This window comes from Thalassophryne amazonica, chromosome 22, assembly GCF_902500255.1.
Source record: "Thalassophryne amazonica chromosome 22, fThaAma1.1, whole genome shotgun sequence".
Lineage (NCBI taxonomy): Eukaryota > Metazoa > Chordata > Actinopteri > Batrachoidiformes > Batrachoididae > Thalassophryne > Thalassophryne amazonica.
Window position 1 is genome coordinate 31,487,288 of NC_047124.1, and position 15,923 is coordinate 31,503,210.

The 15,923-nt window shown below is 40.7% G+C and overlaps 1 protein-coding gene across 1 annotated transcript in view; it reads right to left on the bottom strand.

The window, feature by feature from the left end:
- Positions 1-15,923, bottom strand: part of exoc4 (exocyst complex component 4) — a 318,954-nt gene that overhangs the window by 243,169 nt on the left and 59,862 nt on the right. The window contains 2 exon segments of the mRNA XM_034163907.1: positions 5,475-5,563; positions 5,785-5,930. Of these exon segments, the coding sequence (XP_034019798.1) occupies positions 5,475-5,563; positions 5,785-5,930 (235 nt within the window).

The following is a 15,923-nucleotide window of genomic DNA, read 5'->3' on the forward strand; positions in this document are numbered from 1 at the left end:
TAGTGTTTCTTAAAGCCAGAAAGTTGCCATTTGAAATGACTTTAGTTCTGTGTCATGTCTGTGATCTGCTTTTTTTCTACAAAATTAAACAACTGAATGAACATCCTCCGAGGCCGGTGATTCCATAATTTTTGCCAGGGGTTGTATATGAATAACATTACTCATCATTCTGAGTTTCTTCATAAGGTCACTTGTTCTCAAGCTGCTTTAACCTCTTCAAACCGGAATGCCAGGAGACCTGGAAGCAGCGTCCACAATGTTTTTATAAATGGCTTTTCTAAACAAAATGGCAATATACGAATGCCTAAAGAAACTTTACAGGGATCAGAACAAAATGAGCCCAAGTATGACATTTTATGACAATACAACCCTGAAACCAATCCAACAAAGGTACAAACCTAGACAGCTTAGCTGCTTCCAGAAAGTTTCTAAATTTTAACATCCGTCTCTGTAATTGGACAGTGGACAAGCAGACCATCTAATGGGCTCATGAACTTATCAGCTTTTGTTTAGCTATGGCAACAAGCATGCTTTTTGGTGTGTAAAATGTGTGTTGTGTCGGATTAAAACAAAGACAAGCTGAATTTGCACTTGTCTTAATGGGGGATTTTTGTGCAAAAAAAAAAAAAATCAGTTTTTGTAAAAAAAACAAACAAAAAACAAACAAACACGGGGACAAAAAAATGGTGCCATGTGCATTTTATTTTGTTTGTTTTTTTGCTTTGTTCAATGATTGCAAATCTTTTTGCACCCGCAATTTACATATTTAGACGCCTCCTGAAACGTAACTCACTTTTTGTGTTCTCAAAACCATTTTGAAAAATGAAGAACATGCAATAAAAGCCCTGTTCACCTATATAATATTATCACCAAGCTTCAAGCAAACTAATTTCCTACAATTTTACATCACACACCCTGTGCACACCCTAAGTTAGCACACCCCACAAAGTCATTGACCCCCCCCCCCCCCGACCCCAATCCCATCACAATGACCAGAGTTGTGCAAATTCACACTTCACCAGAACTAGTTCTGTTTATACAGATTAAAATAACGCATTTCCCGTGGGGATCCATGGGCTCTAGATTGGGTAGCGTTTATAAAATAGGTAGATGACATTTTTCAAGGGTGGTAATAAATTATGCAAAGTTTCTATAATGATTTGGAATGGCATGAGAGTCCAGAATGTAATTATCAATGTCCATTGTTAACTGGTGTTAGCTAGCTTTCTGTAGTTTCTCTAAAAATATTAGTCCCATCATCATTCTGTTTGTTTGACCCAAAAAACATAAGCATATAAAATGGCAAATGTAAACTATCTCCAGTTTGTTTGTGAACAAAGTTGCACGCACGCACACATGTACACAGAGGCCACTTGGTTTTTAATATATAGATGATTTACCGCCCCCTGCTGGAATGGCAAGTGAGTCCAGAATTTAATTATCAACATCCATTGTTCACTGTTCTTAGCTAATCTCTAATTTCTCCAAAAATATTTGTCTTATCAACTTTCCGTTTTCATAGCATTCATCCTTGACCCAAAATATATAAGCAAACCAAATGTCAGCTCTCCCCAGTTTCTCCATGATATAAGCCACAAGCACACATGCATATACATACAGAGGCCACTTGGCTATTAATTAATATATAGATTAATTTAGTTCATCATTTCATTTTTTACACTAGTTAACTGTCAGTTCAGTTTATAATTTTTCACAGTGAGAATGAGTGACTCTGAACTCGTCTTTTTCATTAGCGTCAGAAGCTGGTACCTTTTGTAACTATATATAGTCATAATAGTTTTTTTATTTCTTTGGATTCTATAGTTTTCTCTTGAAAAGTGAATGGGTTTGTCTTTGCTGGGTACACACTTGGTGTGTACCAGGTACACTGGCTTGAAACAGCAAAATGCCAACACTTCAGCGCACACCACAAACCGTGGCTTCTGACAGTCACCGTCACCAAAGCCTCAACTTAAATAACCTTCATCATATCTTCACCGTTGTCCCTGATGTGGTGGTTCATTATCTCTGCCTCTTTCGTTGCATCGCCTGCTTGATGATCTGATGCGCTCTCCTCGATCTCCGGTCTCCCTCCCCTCATCCTCCTCACATTCATGCTCCACTGCACACTGTGCCGTTTCCTACATTTTGTGACCCTCTTCCATTCTCTCACATTCTGTCATCTCTGATCCAGTCTCACCATCATCACCTCATCTCTGCATGAACGGTTTCCAGATTTTAACCAGATTAACATTTTTGGTTAGCTACAAGCTAGACTCACTGCCGGTACTGACCACTGGAGAACATGACACCACTGAAGCTTCATTAATACTATATTTAAAGCGTTGATCCTTAATTGCACAAATCAAATAGATGACCAGCATTACTCAGGATCAGACAATACTGTGGATGACATGGTTAAGTTGTGATCCATGCGTTTGTGTAGTTGAGAATTGATTAGGAAGACAGACGTCGGGAATGAGAGGAACAGTAGTAGCCAGTAAACCAGTATGTCTGGTATTTATATTTGCAAACTGTTTTTCTTTTTTACTTTCACTTTTGATACTTTGTGTGATTCTTACCCTATGTGCTGCTATACAATGCTGCTGGAACCTCAATTCCCCTGAGGGAGTCTTCCCAAGGGATCAATAAAGTTCTATTCAATCTAATCTCTGATTACTGCAATGTTTTGTTTTGGGTTCTATCATATCATCCTGGTGTTACTTTGCTTTTTATCTGTTCATGTGACGGCAGATTTCAAGTCTCAACTACTAACTTAGAAGACGCCGTCCTATTGGACTGAGCTGCTAAAGCCGTGACTTAATATGATCTCCTACATGCATGTGTGTGTTGGGAGTGTTACTGAGAAATTTAAACCACTTTTTTTGCAAACTATCTTAAACTTTCTTATTTCATTCAAATGTTGTCAACGTGAAAAAAAAAAGGCAGCAGCAGACAGAGCTGCCAGCTGCCGCTGAGTGAAAGCTCAAGGTCAAAGGCAGACAAACAGGAGAAAAAAAGAAAAGAGCGAGACAGACTGAACAAGTGGGAGCAGGAGAGGAAAAAAAAACAGTCTGAACTATCCAGGGTCTGGCTGTGAGGCTCCTTCACATTGCCATTTTGCGTGTGTTGAAGACAGAGAGGTTTTCAAAACTTGTCCCTGTAGGCGGTTTCTGCAAAGTCACCCTGCTCCAGAAGTTCTCCTCTCCTGCTATCCGCCTTCCCTTTTCTTAATACAACTTCTTGACTCACCGCCTGGCCTCCTGCCGCCACATCGCCTTCTGTACCTGCTCTCCTCCAACCCCATAATGTCCCCATCACTCTATGAATGAGTGTTCTAAAAAGAAACATATTTGCCAGCTTTAATGAATCTGTACAGACGCCTCTATTCCTATAAACATCTCTGTGCTCGGCTGATAATCTGTCTTCGGTAAGCTTCCGTTACCTTTTTGTACGACGTTTTACACTAAGCTGTCCAAAGCCTAAAGTATGTTTTCCTCTCCGTTTCAGCCTTTTGACCACAGAAAGCTGGTGTTGCTCTTTATCTCAGAACTGAGTGTTTTGGAAAAAGCTCTCCAGATGTGAAAGTGTCTCTGGCGTCACATAGTCAAGCTTATGGAATTCTGTAACATGAGCCTGATCAAACGCGGCCGGAACTACTCGGAGTCAACACCCTGTCGGTTCTACTCCTTTCCGTGACATTTTAAAATGTCAGTGCAGCTGACAGTACAGCGGTCGTCATTAACCCCATTTATGTTTATTTTGTAAAACAACCAAATCCATAAACCTGTGATTTGATAAAGTGCAAGTGCTCAAACAAACTAATGTTTGTGCTTATTAATAGTCATCAATTCAGTATTTGATACTTGCACAGTATTTTTATAAAAATTTAAAAAAACACCTTAGTGTGGACAATCCATACAAACCACATAACCACACTTTGGAAACACTATTTTCTGGAGTCTAAGTAGCTTTTGAGTACAAATTGTATGTGCCAAAAAATGCATTGTAAAGAAGAAAAAAAAAAAAAAGATACAAGTTGCACCTTTTTTTCTGTATGTGAAACTCATTTTATAACTTTTTTTGTGAAACTCATTTTATAACTTTTTTTGTAACTCGTGTTTCCCTGGTGTAAAATCAGTAAAGCACATGTGCACACCACAGCCTGTGCGGTTTCTTAAAATAAGAATAATCTGCATCAGAAAATATCTGATGCAGTTGGGACAGAAGAAATACTCATATGGACATGGATTGTTGGCTAGCAGCAACATGGACACTGGATTTAGGCGGGAAGCCCTGAGCATACCACATCCTGTGGTGGGTGCATAAGGATTCTTAAATTTCAAAAGCAGCAAGATGGACAAATATACGAGGTCTGTCAGAAAAGTATCCGACCTTTTTATTTTTTCAAAAACTATATGGATTTGAATCATGTGCGCTTGCATCAGACAAGCTTGAACCTTCGTGCGCATGCATGAGTTTTTTCACGGCTGTCGGTTGCGTCATTCGCCTGTGGGCAGGCATTGAGTGAGCACTGGTCCACCCCCCTCGTTGGAGTTTTATTGTTTAGGAATGGCGGAGCGACTGCCGCTTTGTTCCATGAAAATCTTTTCAGAAACTCTGCCAGACAGCCAGAGGGAAACCATTTGGAAGATTCAGATGGCTTTCGGTGAAGATTCTATCGGTATCACACGGATTAAGGACCATTAAAACTGGATTAAAAATGGCCCACAGCGCCGGAGGGCGCACCGTGCCCCGAGCAGCCATCAACAGGCTGGAACGAGCAGATCACTTCCAAATTTAAGGCTCTGTTGATGCAGGACGTCATGTGACTAGCAGAGACGTTTCAGAAGAGGTCGGGATCAGCACTTTATCGGCACATTCCACTGGAGATTTTGTAATGAAAGACGTGCGGACGGATTCGCGCGTCGGGAGGCAGCCGCTCATGGCACGGGACAAACAACACCTCCGTGTTGGAAGTCTCACAGGAAAAGTTGGAACATGCCCAGCTGTTAAACAATTTCTCGGATACTCACTCGACTGAAAAGCCACCGAAAGCCGTCTGAATCTTACAAATGGTTTCCAACATATTGGATGTCATTTGACACAGTCTGGACAGACAAAATGTTGGTCCACAGTGTTGGAAGCACTGCAAAAATAATATGACTAATTAACTTTTTTAAATCAGCTTTAATTTGGGATTGTTCTGCATTGTTGTTTTAATGTTTATTCTGTTTTATGCTTTGATTCCTGAGAAAGTGCGATAGTTATTAATAATAACAACGTGTGATTTTCAGTATATAAATTGCACAGGTGTATAAGTGACAGGACCTCCCAAACAAGTTAAAAAAAAAAACACCACCACTTTGGAAAATATGGTACTCCTACTTTATTTATACCCCACATCAACCATCAACCTCCACCACATCCTCCCATTCTCATCGGTACGTTCTATTTTGGAATGGATGCCTCACCTTGTAATTCGCCGCTCTTACTGTAGAGTTCTCGCCTCTGTTCTCTTAGGTAGGTGCTCATACTAATGGCATGCGAAGATGATTCAAATCTGCCAAACGAAAGACATTGAGCACAGAAAAGAGTACATAAAAAAATCCAAGCACCTGCAAATTACAGAAAACTTTCCAAAGATCAAAAACCTTGGTACCCTGCAGGCCTGAATGCTTTTGTCTTTATTTAAATTACTTGCTCCTTTTCTGAAGAAAAAAAAATAAAAAAATCTCATATTTGGAGCAGCAGAGGGCAGGAAGCACAGACAACAACCCTTACTTGAAGAGAGACTGCTTGGCACGTTGTGGTTTTTTCTTTGCAAAGAAGGCTGCAAACTCGCTGCCTGTGCTGGCATAGGAGAGCTGAGACGAGGGCTCCGTGGCACTGCGGCTGTTCTTCACGTCCAGATAGTCCATAAGCAGAACCTAGAAGACAAAGAGCATGTGGTCAAACTATTGTGTGACATAGTTCTTTAAGATGTCACATGTTCAAACCTTAAAATCAGACACAGATTATTGCAGACATTTCTTACAACAACAGGAATAAATACTCAACACCAGTGTGCCGCCATGCAAGGAGTTCAACCGCACACCAGGAGCAAGGGTGGGGACTAAAGTACTTAAACCTCTGGGGTCCGAGGGCATTTTTTGGGCAGTTCACTCACCTGGTATAAATGTTTTTATTATTGCTGTTAAAAGCTCACCCTGCATCCCACAATCAAGTAGTATGGCTCTTTTTTTCAGGACAACCTGTACTTTCAAAATATATATGCTATAGTGGTGTTATATAAGTGTAATAAAAGTTTACAATCAGAAATAAAGGAAAAAAATGAAGCAGAAATAATGTTCACACACATTTATTCAAAACACACAGCAAACAATAATAAACAACTATTCTGACACTTTATAAAGGTAGTTTGGGCTCTTGTACAAAAGTAAAGGTTCTAACAATAAACACAAATGCACATTTTGAACAATATATACAAAATGGTCTATACGTTTTGTTGGTCTTCATGCCACACCTCAAAACATTTTCTGTTTGCTATTACACAAACCACATCACAAACTTTGCACTTCCATGAACTTGACTGTTCTTTTTAGAGTGTGTTCCTGCACTACAACACAACCTCTCCTTGCATACAGTATGAGCAAGGTTGGGTAGGATTACTTTGAAAGAATACATGTGGATTACATGTATGTATGTACATACATTTGGATTACTTGTACCGTATTTTCCGGACTATAAGTCGCACCGGAGTATAAGTCGCACCAGCCACTTTATCCATTATAAAGAAAAATAAACCATAAATAAGTCGCACCGGAGTATAAGTCGCACCAGCCACTTTATCCATTATAAAGAAAAATAAACCATAAATAAGGTCCCCTGGACTATAAGTCCCATGGACATACAGGTATGTTAACATGAAAAGTTCAGATGATAATATTGTGACGGCTACCGTTTTCGGATGCATATTTCACCAGTCGTAACTTACAATCTGCAGAGTATGATTTTCTTTTTGGTGGCATTTTTTCGGGCCTTCTCCGTTGTCTTGTTATGTTATCAGTAACGTTAAAATTTTTATTTTTCTATGGTAGTCAGAAGTCGCAGGAACAGTCACACAAGCCTTGAGTGCCCTCTCGTGAGCTGCATTTTACCTACGGATATGTTTGTATTTTGCGGACCACATTGCGAGCCGAACCATGCAGCGCCTACCTGCGCAGCTCATGACCTCCCAGCGGTGTCGATCCAGCTCCTTCCAAGTGCAGACGCTAATCCTCCGCCGTCGCTCAGTGCTCCCATGCAGCTCTCAGCGTCAACTCTGCTCACACTGATATCCAAGGGTTGAAGCTGTCTTGTTAGCCGTCCCGGAATAAACACCATGTTCGTCTGCTTCAAACGCTTTTCACAATCATCGACGCCAGCTCCTTCCAAGTGCACACGCTAATCCTCCGCCGTCGCTCACCCAATGCTCCCACGCAGCTCTCAGCGTCAACTTAAACACTCTGCTCACATTGATATCCAAGGGTTGAAGCTGTTCTGTTCGCCATGCCGGAATAACAGCAAGCACCGTGTTCGTCAGCTTCACACGCTGTGGGTGAGGTGAGGAATACGCATCCAAAGTTCTGTTCTCTGATTGGTTATCGCGACCAGCGTGAACTATAGGATGGCCGTCATACTACAGTGCCCATGATGCATTGCATTTCCTTTTCCGGTGGCCATTTTAAAACATAGATCGACTCTGTCACGTAAAATTGTTTTGTTACAGTAAATTAATTGAGATCCTACCGGTATATTTTTCATTTATAAGTCGCACCGGAGTATAGGTCGCACCCCCGGCCAAAACATGTAAAAAAGTGCGATTTATAGTCCGGAAAATACGGTAATCTGATTACTTTTGGATTACATTTCAAAGTAATCCTACCCAACCTTGCATATGAGGCCCTCTTACTCTGATCACTTTCATTCATATGCGTAAAAGGTGCTTTATGCATCAACTGATTGAGCCAGAGAGGCCTTTTCAACAACATTCACGGGCCAAGTGAAGCATCTCTTTGACTGAGACTCTTTGGTGCACCATGTGAGATCGCTCTGCCCTACGAGTGGATATTGGAAAATCATGTGACGGTGAACCAATTCCTGATTGGACACACATTGTGCACGTCATCACATAGTTTCTACGAGGCCTACAAACATGGCGGAGGGCTCATTTGAAAGTCCGTGGAGTTTACTTTTCAGCGAAAAAAAAGTTTCTATCCAATATCATTAAAAAGTTATGTATAATTAAGTAAAACTTGTATTCAGCCGTCGTATACGACGGGTACGGCCCCTTAATGAGTTTCCTGTCTGATGGGGAATCAAACTACTGGATCCTTTGGTTCTGACTCCACCACTTTAACCTCTAAAATCACCCCTCAAGGTTTGTGGCTAAATTGCAAAATGCATTTTGTCAACACAGTCAGCCCTGAGAATGACGACAAAATCAAACCCAAACTTTGGAGTGACAATAGCGATTTTCTTGGCCCTTTTGATGAGCGCTATAAAACTCTGGTTTTCCATCTCCCTGATCTGTCAGCATGATCCATGATGAAATTCAACTCTGTCTTCTCGAGCTTCATAAAAATCTTATCAAGTTCTAACAATAGCCAGGAGACGCACAGTCAAACTCTGGCCAGAAAAAGAAAGTTAACTTCCAGTACTTCATCATTCTATCTGCACATTCCTGCTTTCATTTGGCCTCATTTTTCAAACTCGCACACACCTTTTCATCTCGCACATTTCTATTTTCTTTCTCTGCGTGCTTTGGTTCATCCTTTCCTTTTTCACTTTTCTGTGAATACATATGTTCTAAAATAGCCTCCCTTAGCTAATAGCGTCATAATTTACCAAGGCCATTTAGCCCGTGTGTCTAATTCTGAGGCGCGGTGTGGGTCAGCCCAGAATGGGACAGGAGTAATGGCGGAGCAGATGGAGATCTTTCCCGGCCGTAATGATGTAATTAAAGCAGCAGAGAGCGCCCCCGTCACGCATGGGAAAGCCTTCATATGGTACCACTATTAATTCACAACTATGCAAAAGCGTTCAACGATGACGATTTCAATGTATAATTAAAATAAGATACCTGCATTTAGACGTTTCAGTGTAAGATAACATAAAACCAGTTACGTTGTTGAAAATAATAAGTAAAAAATTTAAATATTCATGGGTTAAATGAGCCTGGAAGTGGAGAATTTGGTCTCAAAAAGTTTGATGCGTGCAGTACACCGTTGTGCTGTTTATAAAAGTCTTGGTTGTCCGTTATCAGCGAGTCCTCCAGGCTGGATCACGCGCGCACTCACAGTGGCACCATCAGGGCCGCCGTGTGCCACCGGCCTCATGCTGCAGCTAATCCTCCAAGTGTATTAATTACTAATGATGAGCTGATGGAGCGAAACCCCCACTTGCTTGCGAGCTAACGCCCAAGTCGACTTAATGAAATGCCAGCACAAGGCTGATGAAGGGGCTCCGACCCTACTTAAATTGCATTCGCCCAGAGACAAAATGAACTTTGGAGACAATTAACTGAACTGCTGGGACAGAGTGAGATGGAGAGACGGATGGGAGGCCGGATGGAATAAAGCAGGCTTGAGGTGGAAGTGGAAAGAGTTGAAGGGGAGAGGAAGAGCAAAGATAATGAGTGGAAATGAACGCTGGACAGGACACTTAAGAGAAAGTGAGTGAAAACGAAAGAAATAGAGAAAATGATGGAAGCAAAGACGGACAGCTAGCTGGTGCTGATCTGATACTTTGAAATGAAGTTTAAAAAGACCATTTCCTGACTCTGTAATGTCACTAATAATTTCCAAAAGTAACACCTTTGCAAATTTATTTTTCAGAGCGCTATCTCACAATTTCCTAATTGTTTTTCTTTCTGCTATACAGCTGCTGTGACAATGAATGCTAATCGACTACTGAAGACTCATGTTAAGGTGCGCGCAGGTACCACGCCATGATGCGCCAACCACCCAGTCAGACAACCGGTTCATCCTCACCTATGGAAAGTAGCAATGTCTACCACAACCAGGTCAAACATTGATGTCCCCTTAACATTCATTTTATTTAAGTTATAGAGCACCAAATCACAGAATAAGCCACCCCAAGGCAAGTAAACATGAGTCTGGTTTAAACTTTACCCATGAGCAAGCAGACTGGCAACATTGGCAAATAAAAGACTCATCAGACAATTTTTGGGAAAAGGAAGAAACATCGAGCAGACCAGACTCAGTGGAGTGATGAACTGCATTGGCCATAATACCAAATATAAACAGAAGCATGTCAAAGAAGTTAACCCTCTGGGGTCCGAGGGCATTTTTTTGGGCAGTTCACTCGCCTGGCATAAATGTTTTATTATTGCTGTTAACAGCTCTCCCTGCATCCCACAATCAAGTTTTATGTCTCGTTTTTCAGGACAACCTGTACTTTCAGAATATATATGCTATAGTTGTGTTTTATAAGTGTCATAAAAGGGTTACAATCAGAAATAAGAAAGGAAAAAGTAAAGTGGAAAATAATTTTCCACACATTTATTCAAAACATACCGCAAACTATAAATAACTGTTTTGACACTTTATAAAAGTAATTTAGGCTATTGTGTGAAAGACTGTACAACAAAAAGGCTCTAACAATAAATACAAATGCACATTTTGAACAATATATACAAAATGGTCTATGCGTTTTGTTTGTCTTCATCTCAAAGCAATTTCTGTCTGCTATTACACAAAGGTCACATCACAAACTTCTACTTCTACTGTGTTTTGGAGGCTTTTGTCCTGCTCTGAAAGCAGCTTTCACACTTTGGCCCATTTACACTCTGAGGAGTCCCCCCACCCTCGCTCCACTGATATGGTAAACAGTGCTTTATGCCGGAGTGAGAGAGCTTGCTACAGGCTTATTCAATATCATTCACAAGAAATGAGGCATGGAGAATCTTTGAAACTCACACACTCTGTGTTTCAGCATGTGAAATTGTGTGAGAGGCGCTCCGTGCGCTCACTTTCACTGATCGCTGTGCATAATGGCGCAGGGCACATTGGAGCCAACAGCCAGATGGCTATTCAAATGGGCCAACTAGTACCACATCACTCCTAAAAACAACCTTTGATGTATCACATGAGGCAAATCTGCCCTATGATTGGATTTTGGAAAACCATGTGACGGTGAACCAATTCTGATTGGACACTCACATTGCGCACGTCATCACACAGCTTCTATGAGGAGTACAAAGATGGCCAACAGTGGCTTCAAAGTCCGCGGAGTTAACTTTTCAGCAAAAAAAAGAGTAAGTTTCTATCTCATATCATTAAAAAGTTATTTCTTATTTAGTAAAGCTTGGTCTCACCCGTCGTATACAACGGCGTCGGCCCCAGAGGGTTAAACAGCCAGAGACAGAAATGCTGCAGCTAAACAACCACATAAATATTAGTAGGGTTGGGTATCGAATACCGGTTCCTTTTAGGAAGGATTCGATCCACTGACATCAATAGCTTTTTTGCTTAACGATTCCCTTATCGGTGCTTCAGTGCACATTATGCCTGAGCGGCCGTTGTTTTTGATGGTGTTTAGCAGTGGCTCTGCTTGAAGCAACTAAGCAACGCTGTAACCTGCTGTTTCACTAGTTCTCTGCTTCACTGCTTTTCAGAAGTGGCAGGTCCGCAATTTCTACATTAACCCCTCTCAAAGCCATTTAAAGATGTCAATCGTGAGTCACCTTTGTGCGGATTAAAGTCACTAACTGGGACTCTTGTTGCAGGCAAAAAATGAAAATCGTCCTCCGTTATGTTCCTGTTTTGTGGTACTAAGTGCACAGCTCTAAGCGCTTTGCGGCCCTCAGATTTTGGTCAGAATTAATAACTTCAAAGCGAATCGCAATTTTAAATCAAATGAAACCTTTTTCCAAATGTTGTAATACAGACAAGAAACTAAACCATTTTTTTTTCTCCCAAAATGAGAAGTCCTCCGTTCTTTATGAATTACATTGATGTTGATGTGCAGCGCAGCCAGCTGCAGGAGCTCAGCTCAGCGGATATGGAGTTACATTTGTGCTATTAATATCTGAAAGGAAATGCTTTTTTCTTTTTTTTTCTTTTTTTTTTTAAAGGTATCGCGTCAATATCTGATGTATTTCTGCTACAAAAGCTGATATCTGTGTTTTGAGCACCTGATGATTCCCTTCTACTTGGAAAAAAATGTGCTGATGGTTCTCCTTTGTCACAGAAGAAGACAAAGTCATTTTTTGTTTCTGTTCATTAGAGCTTCACCGCCCATTAGGTTGCACAATTAACATAACATCGCTCAAAGCTTTGCAAGTGATGACATGTGAGTGGAAGAGATTAAACTATATATAAATAAATAATTTCCATCCTTTCTTTGCTGTCAAGATGACACCAACAGAAAGCAATCAACACTTTCTTGAGGATTTATTGAAATCGCCTGTTTTTTCCACTAAGACTCTTGGCTGGTATTTTGTCACAACACGTACTGACCGATACTATCTCTTGCTGCTCGCCTGAAGGTAAGAGCCCGAAGGGTCCTTGGCCATTAAACATAGAATTTTGTCTACAATCCTGCATTGATTGTGTTCCACAAACTACAAATAACCTTCACAAGTTCTCCTAAAGCTTCGCGGTGACTCCCTCGGTTCTGATCTGGTGCTAACCAGTGGGGACTACCCACCTGCGGTGGACTGCATCAAGTTCAACATTTAAAGGCCATAATCTTATTGATGGTGAAAGGTAAAATGAAATATGTTTGTTTTGCTATTTGCACCACCTTTTCCTCACTTTTCTAAGCATTCTGCGATGTGAAAACACCCGTAATAAATCGTGACGATAAGGACATGACATACGGTGATTAACAACCCTGAATTCCATTTCTCAATACACTCAGATCTGAAGTATACACATAGTTTCAAAGGTTGTGATAATTATTTTTAACTTGAGAATAAAATACAGTGTGATCAGTGGCACAGTACACTTCTACTAATAAAAAAAATAAATACAGTTCCCAGATGGGCACTGCCTGTTTTTAGGTGTAATTTTTCACATGTGACAAAAAATGTTTAAAATTAACCCAGGTGACAGCGATGTTTTTGCAAAGTTGTCACAGGAAGTAATCGCTGATGGCGTGATTATTTCTAAGTACAAGCGACAACAAACAACAAAGCCTTGGGACTCCGGCGAGGGCGGTCGCATCTCCTCCTCTCTCCTGTATCTCTGCTCCAACCTTCAAAGTCCCTACTTCACCAGACTGTGAATTCTTCGAACTATATTTGGAATAACCATGGAATTGATCAGCTGGTCTCTGAATGGTATTGACACCATTTTTTTCCAAGAAGGAAATCAGGGCTGGGGGACCCTGCGTGCCCAGATGTAACCTACCCTGTGGGCGATGTTCTTGACGCCTGTGAGAAGTGGCGTGTTGCGTGCCTGGTACCACTCTCTGTGGAGGACGTTGAAGATTTATTTATATTTGGTTTTTATAGTGAGAGGGGTGGTGCTTACTGGTTTATATGCTGTCCTAACCCTTATCCCTAAACATGGCAGGCTTATCAGCCTCTGAAGGTCAAAACGCCCCACGTGTTTTCCTCCAGAAGAATCTCTACGGCCTTGGTGAACCATTCAGCTGTCCCTCTTACTTTTCTGACCTCCGCTACAGTCTGATATTGCTAATGCAACTCCAGACATTATGCACACACTGACAGAAACTGATACAAACTCATATGACTGATACAAACTCATCTCATCTGCACACATGACGCATGCCCCCCCACCCCTACAACGCCCCCTTGCCCAGGGAGGAGTGGTACGGCTCTGCAGCTGCAGTGGAAACCTACACCCTTCATTGCCTTAATTCGGACGACGGACTGTTTCAAAGTTTAGCGTACATAAACAATCAAATGTATATGTGCGGTTGTTTTAATTCTGATGTGTGCTATTATTACGTTCACCTACTAATAATTGTGGATTATTTGCTGTATTTTTGTCTGAGGTAATGGGGTGTGAAGAATGAATTGCCCTTTTAGGGATCAATAAAGTTGCTTGAATCTTGACAACATGTACTTTTTCTCACGATTGGCCTGTCCAAACAACGAAATGCCAACTGCAGTTCATCAACACTGTTTGAATGTTTCTAAAACTTGGTGATAACTTTGAACTCATTGGCCTGTTGCAACTTCATTGCGATGCAATTAGCTCCAACATGCAACTCTAACTTAAATATCCCCCAAATACCCGCAGGCTCAAAATCTTTACAATTACAGCTGTCCATATGAAACTGCATTTGTTATAGTTCTGTTGACTTCCAATAAGAAGGTGCTCAGTTCAAAGCCACCTTCTCCCTGTACACCTGGAGTCACAGCAGGAAGGACATTCAACAGAAAACCTGTGCCAATCAAAAAAAAAGAAAAGAAAAGAAAAAAAAAATCTATGGGCAGATCCACCGTGGCGACCCTGAGCACCCAAAACGAATCAAGAAAAGAGAAAGCACAAAATGCTATCTTGCTATGCTTGTACTTTTGAAGATGATGGTGTTTTATTTCTTGTTGGAAAAACATGATAAATGTAAAAAAAAGTATCAAATTAAAATCTTACAGGTTTCTGTTTGTAATTTAACTTCTGTGTCACCAATTTATAATTTCTTTCTACAAAAAAAAGTTACTCTGCAGTTTTCTAAGGTGTAGGTGCTTTTATCTTCAAAAAGCGGGTAGTCAGTGTCGTTCCATAATTCTGAAAGTGAAGTTCTTTGTCTGCAGGAGGGAAGACACTCATTAAAAGTGTGATTTGCATTCTGGTCACACACCAGCAGCAGGGCACAGACACGGCAGGCAGTCATCCAGCCAAAAATCCTTGCAAAAATGAGCAAATGGCTAATTAAGAAACTCGTACACCTCAAAATGAACGGCTGGTCGGGTCAAAGGGTGAGGGAAGTTTGGAGCAGGAGTTAATCCATCTCGGGTATACATGAAATAACCAGACTGGATTAACAATACACGAAGGGGCATATGAATTATGATCACTTATTAAGTATATCATACAATTCCTTTTTAATATATTAAAAATATCTAATGTTTCAAAGCATACTTGCGAAGCACTTTGGAAAAATCACAGTAGTTTTTTTTTTTTTTTTTAAAGATGTTATCACGAATCCAGTCAGGCTGAAAGAGTTTCTTGGAAAAGTCTACATACTTTAGTTTTGAAAAAGGAAATAGGAACTAACATTTATGGCTCTATACATAGTCCACTAACTGTGACCATTTTGAAAAAAAATAAGTGTTTTCAAAATATGTTTTTACAGGTAATAAGAATTTGGAATTCGCAATATTCACAATGAAAATGTCCATTTAAGTGACCCATTCAGACTGAATGGTGTGACAGCAGCAAGTTGTCATCATTTTATTGACGTAATTTCAACAAAATGCATGCTTCAGATAATAAAGGTAAAATCTCTTAAATCATTCTAAACTCAGTTTTAAGCAGAAACGAGGCCGTTTTAAGCAGAAATGAGGCAAAATGGCCGACGCGCAGTGAACAAATCAGCTAGCAGTTCGTTTAGCTGCGTTGCTCTGATCGTTTCCACAGATATCTCGCTGAGGTAGATGATGACTGGAGTGCAGTTTAAAGCAGAAACAAGGTCTTAAGCCGTGATCCACGTCATTCAGGGGTACCGATTTTTAGGGGGACCGTTCGGTCTGCGACACTGGTACAAAGTAACAGTTGCTTAGCACTGGAAATATAAAGAGGAACTGAATAGATTATGAAAAAGTGAAGTTGTTTATTTTTGTACAGAAAAACAAGCAGCAACTTCCAGAAGCCAATGCAGAAGTTACAAACCTGCAGTTCCTCAAATGACCACTTGAAACTGGCTCTAAAACTGAGTCAATGCAA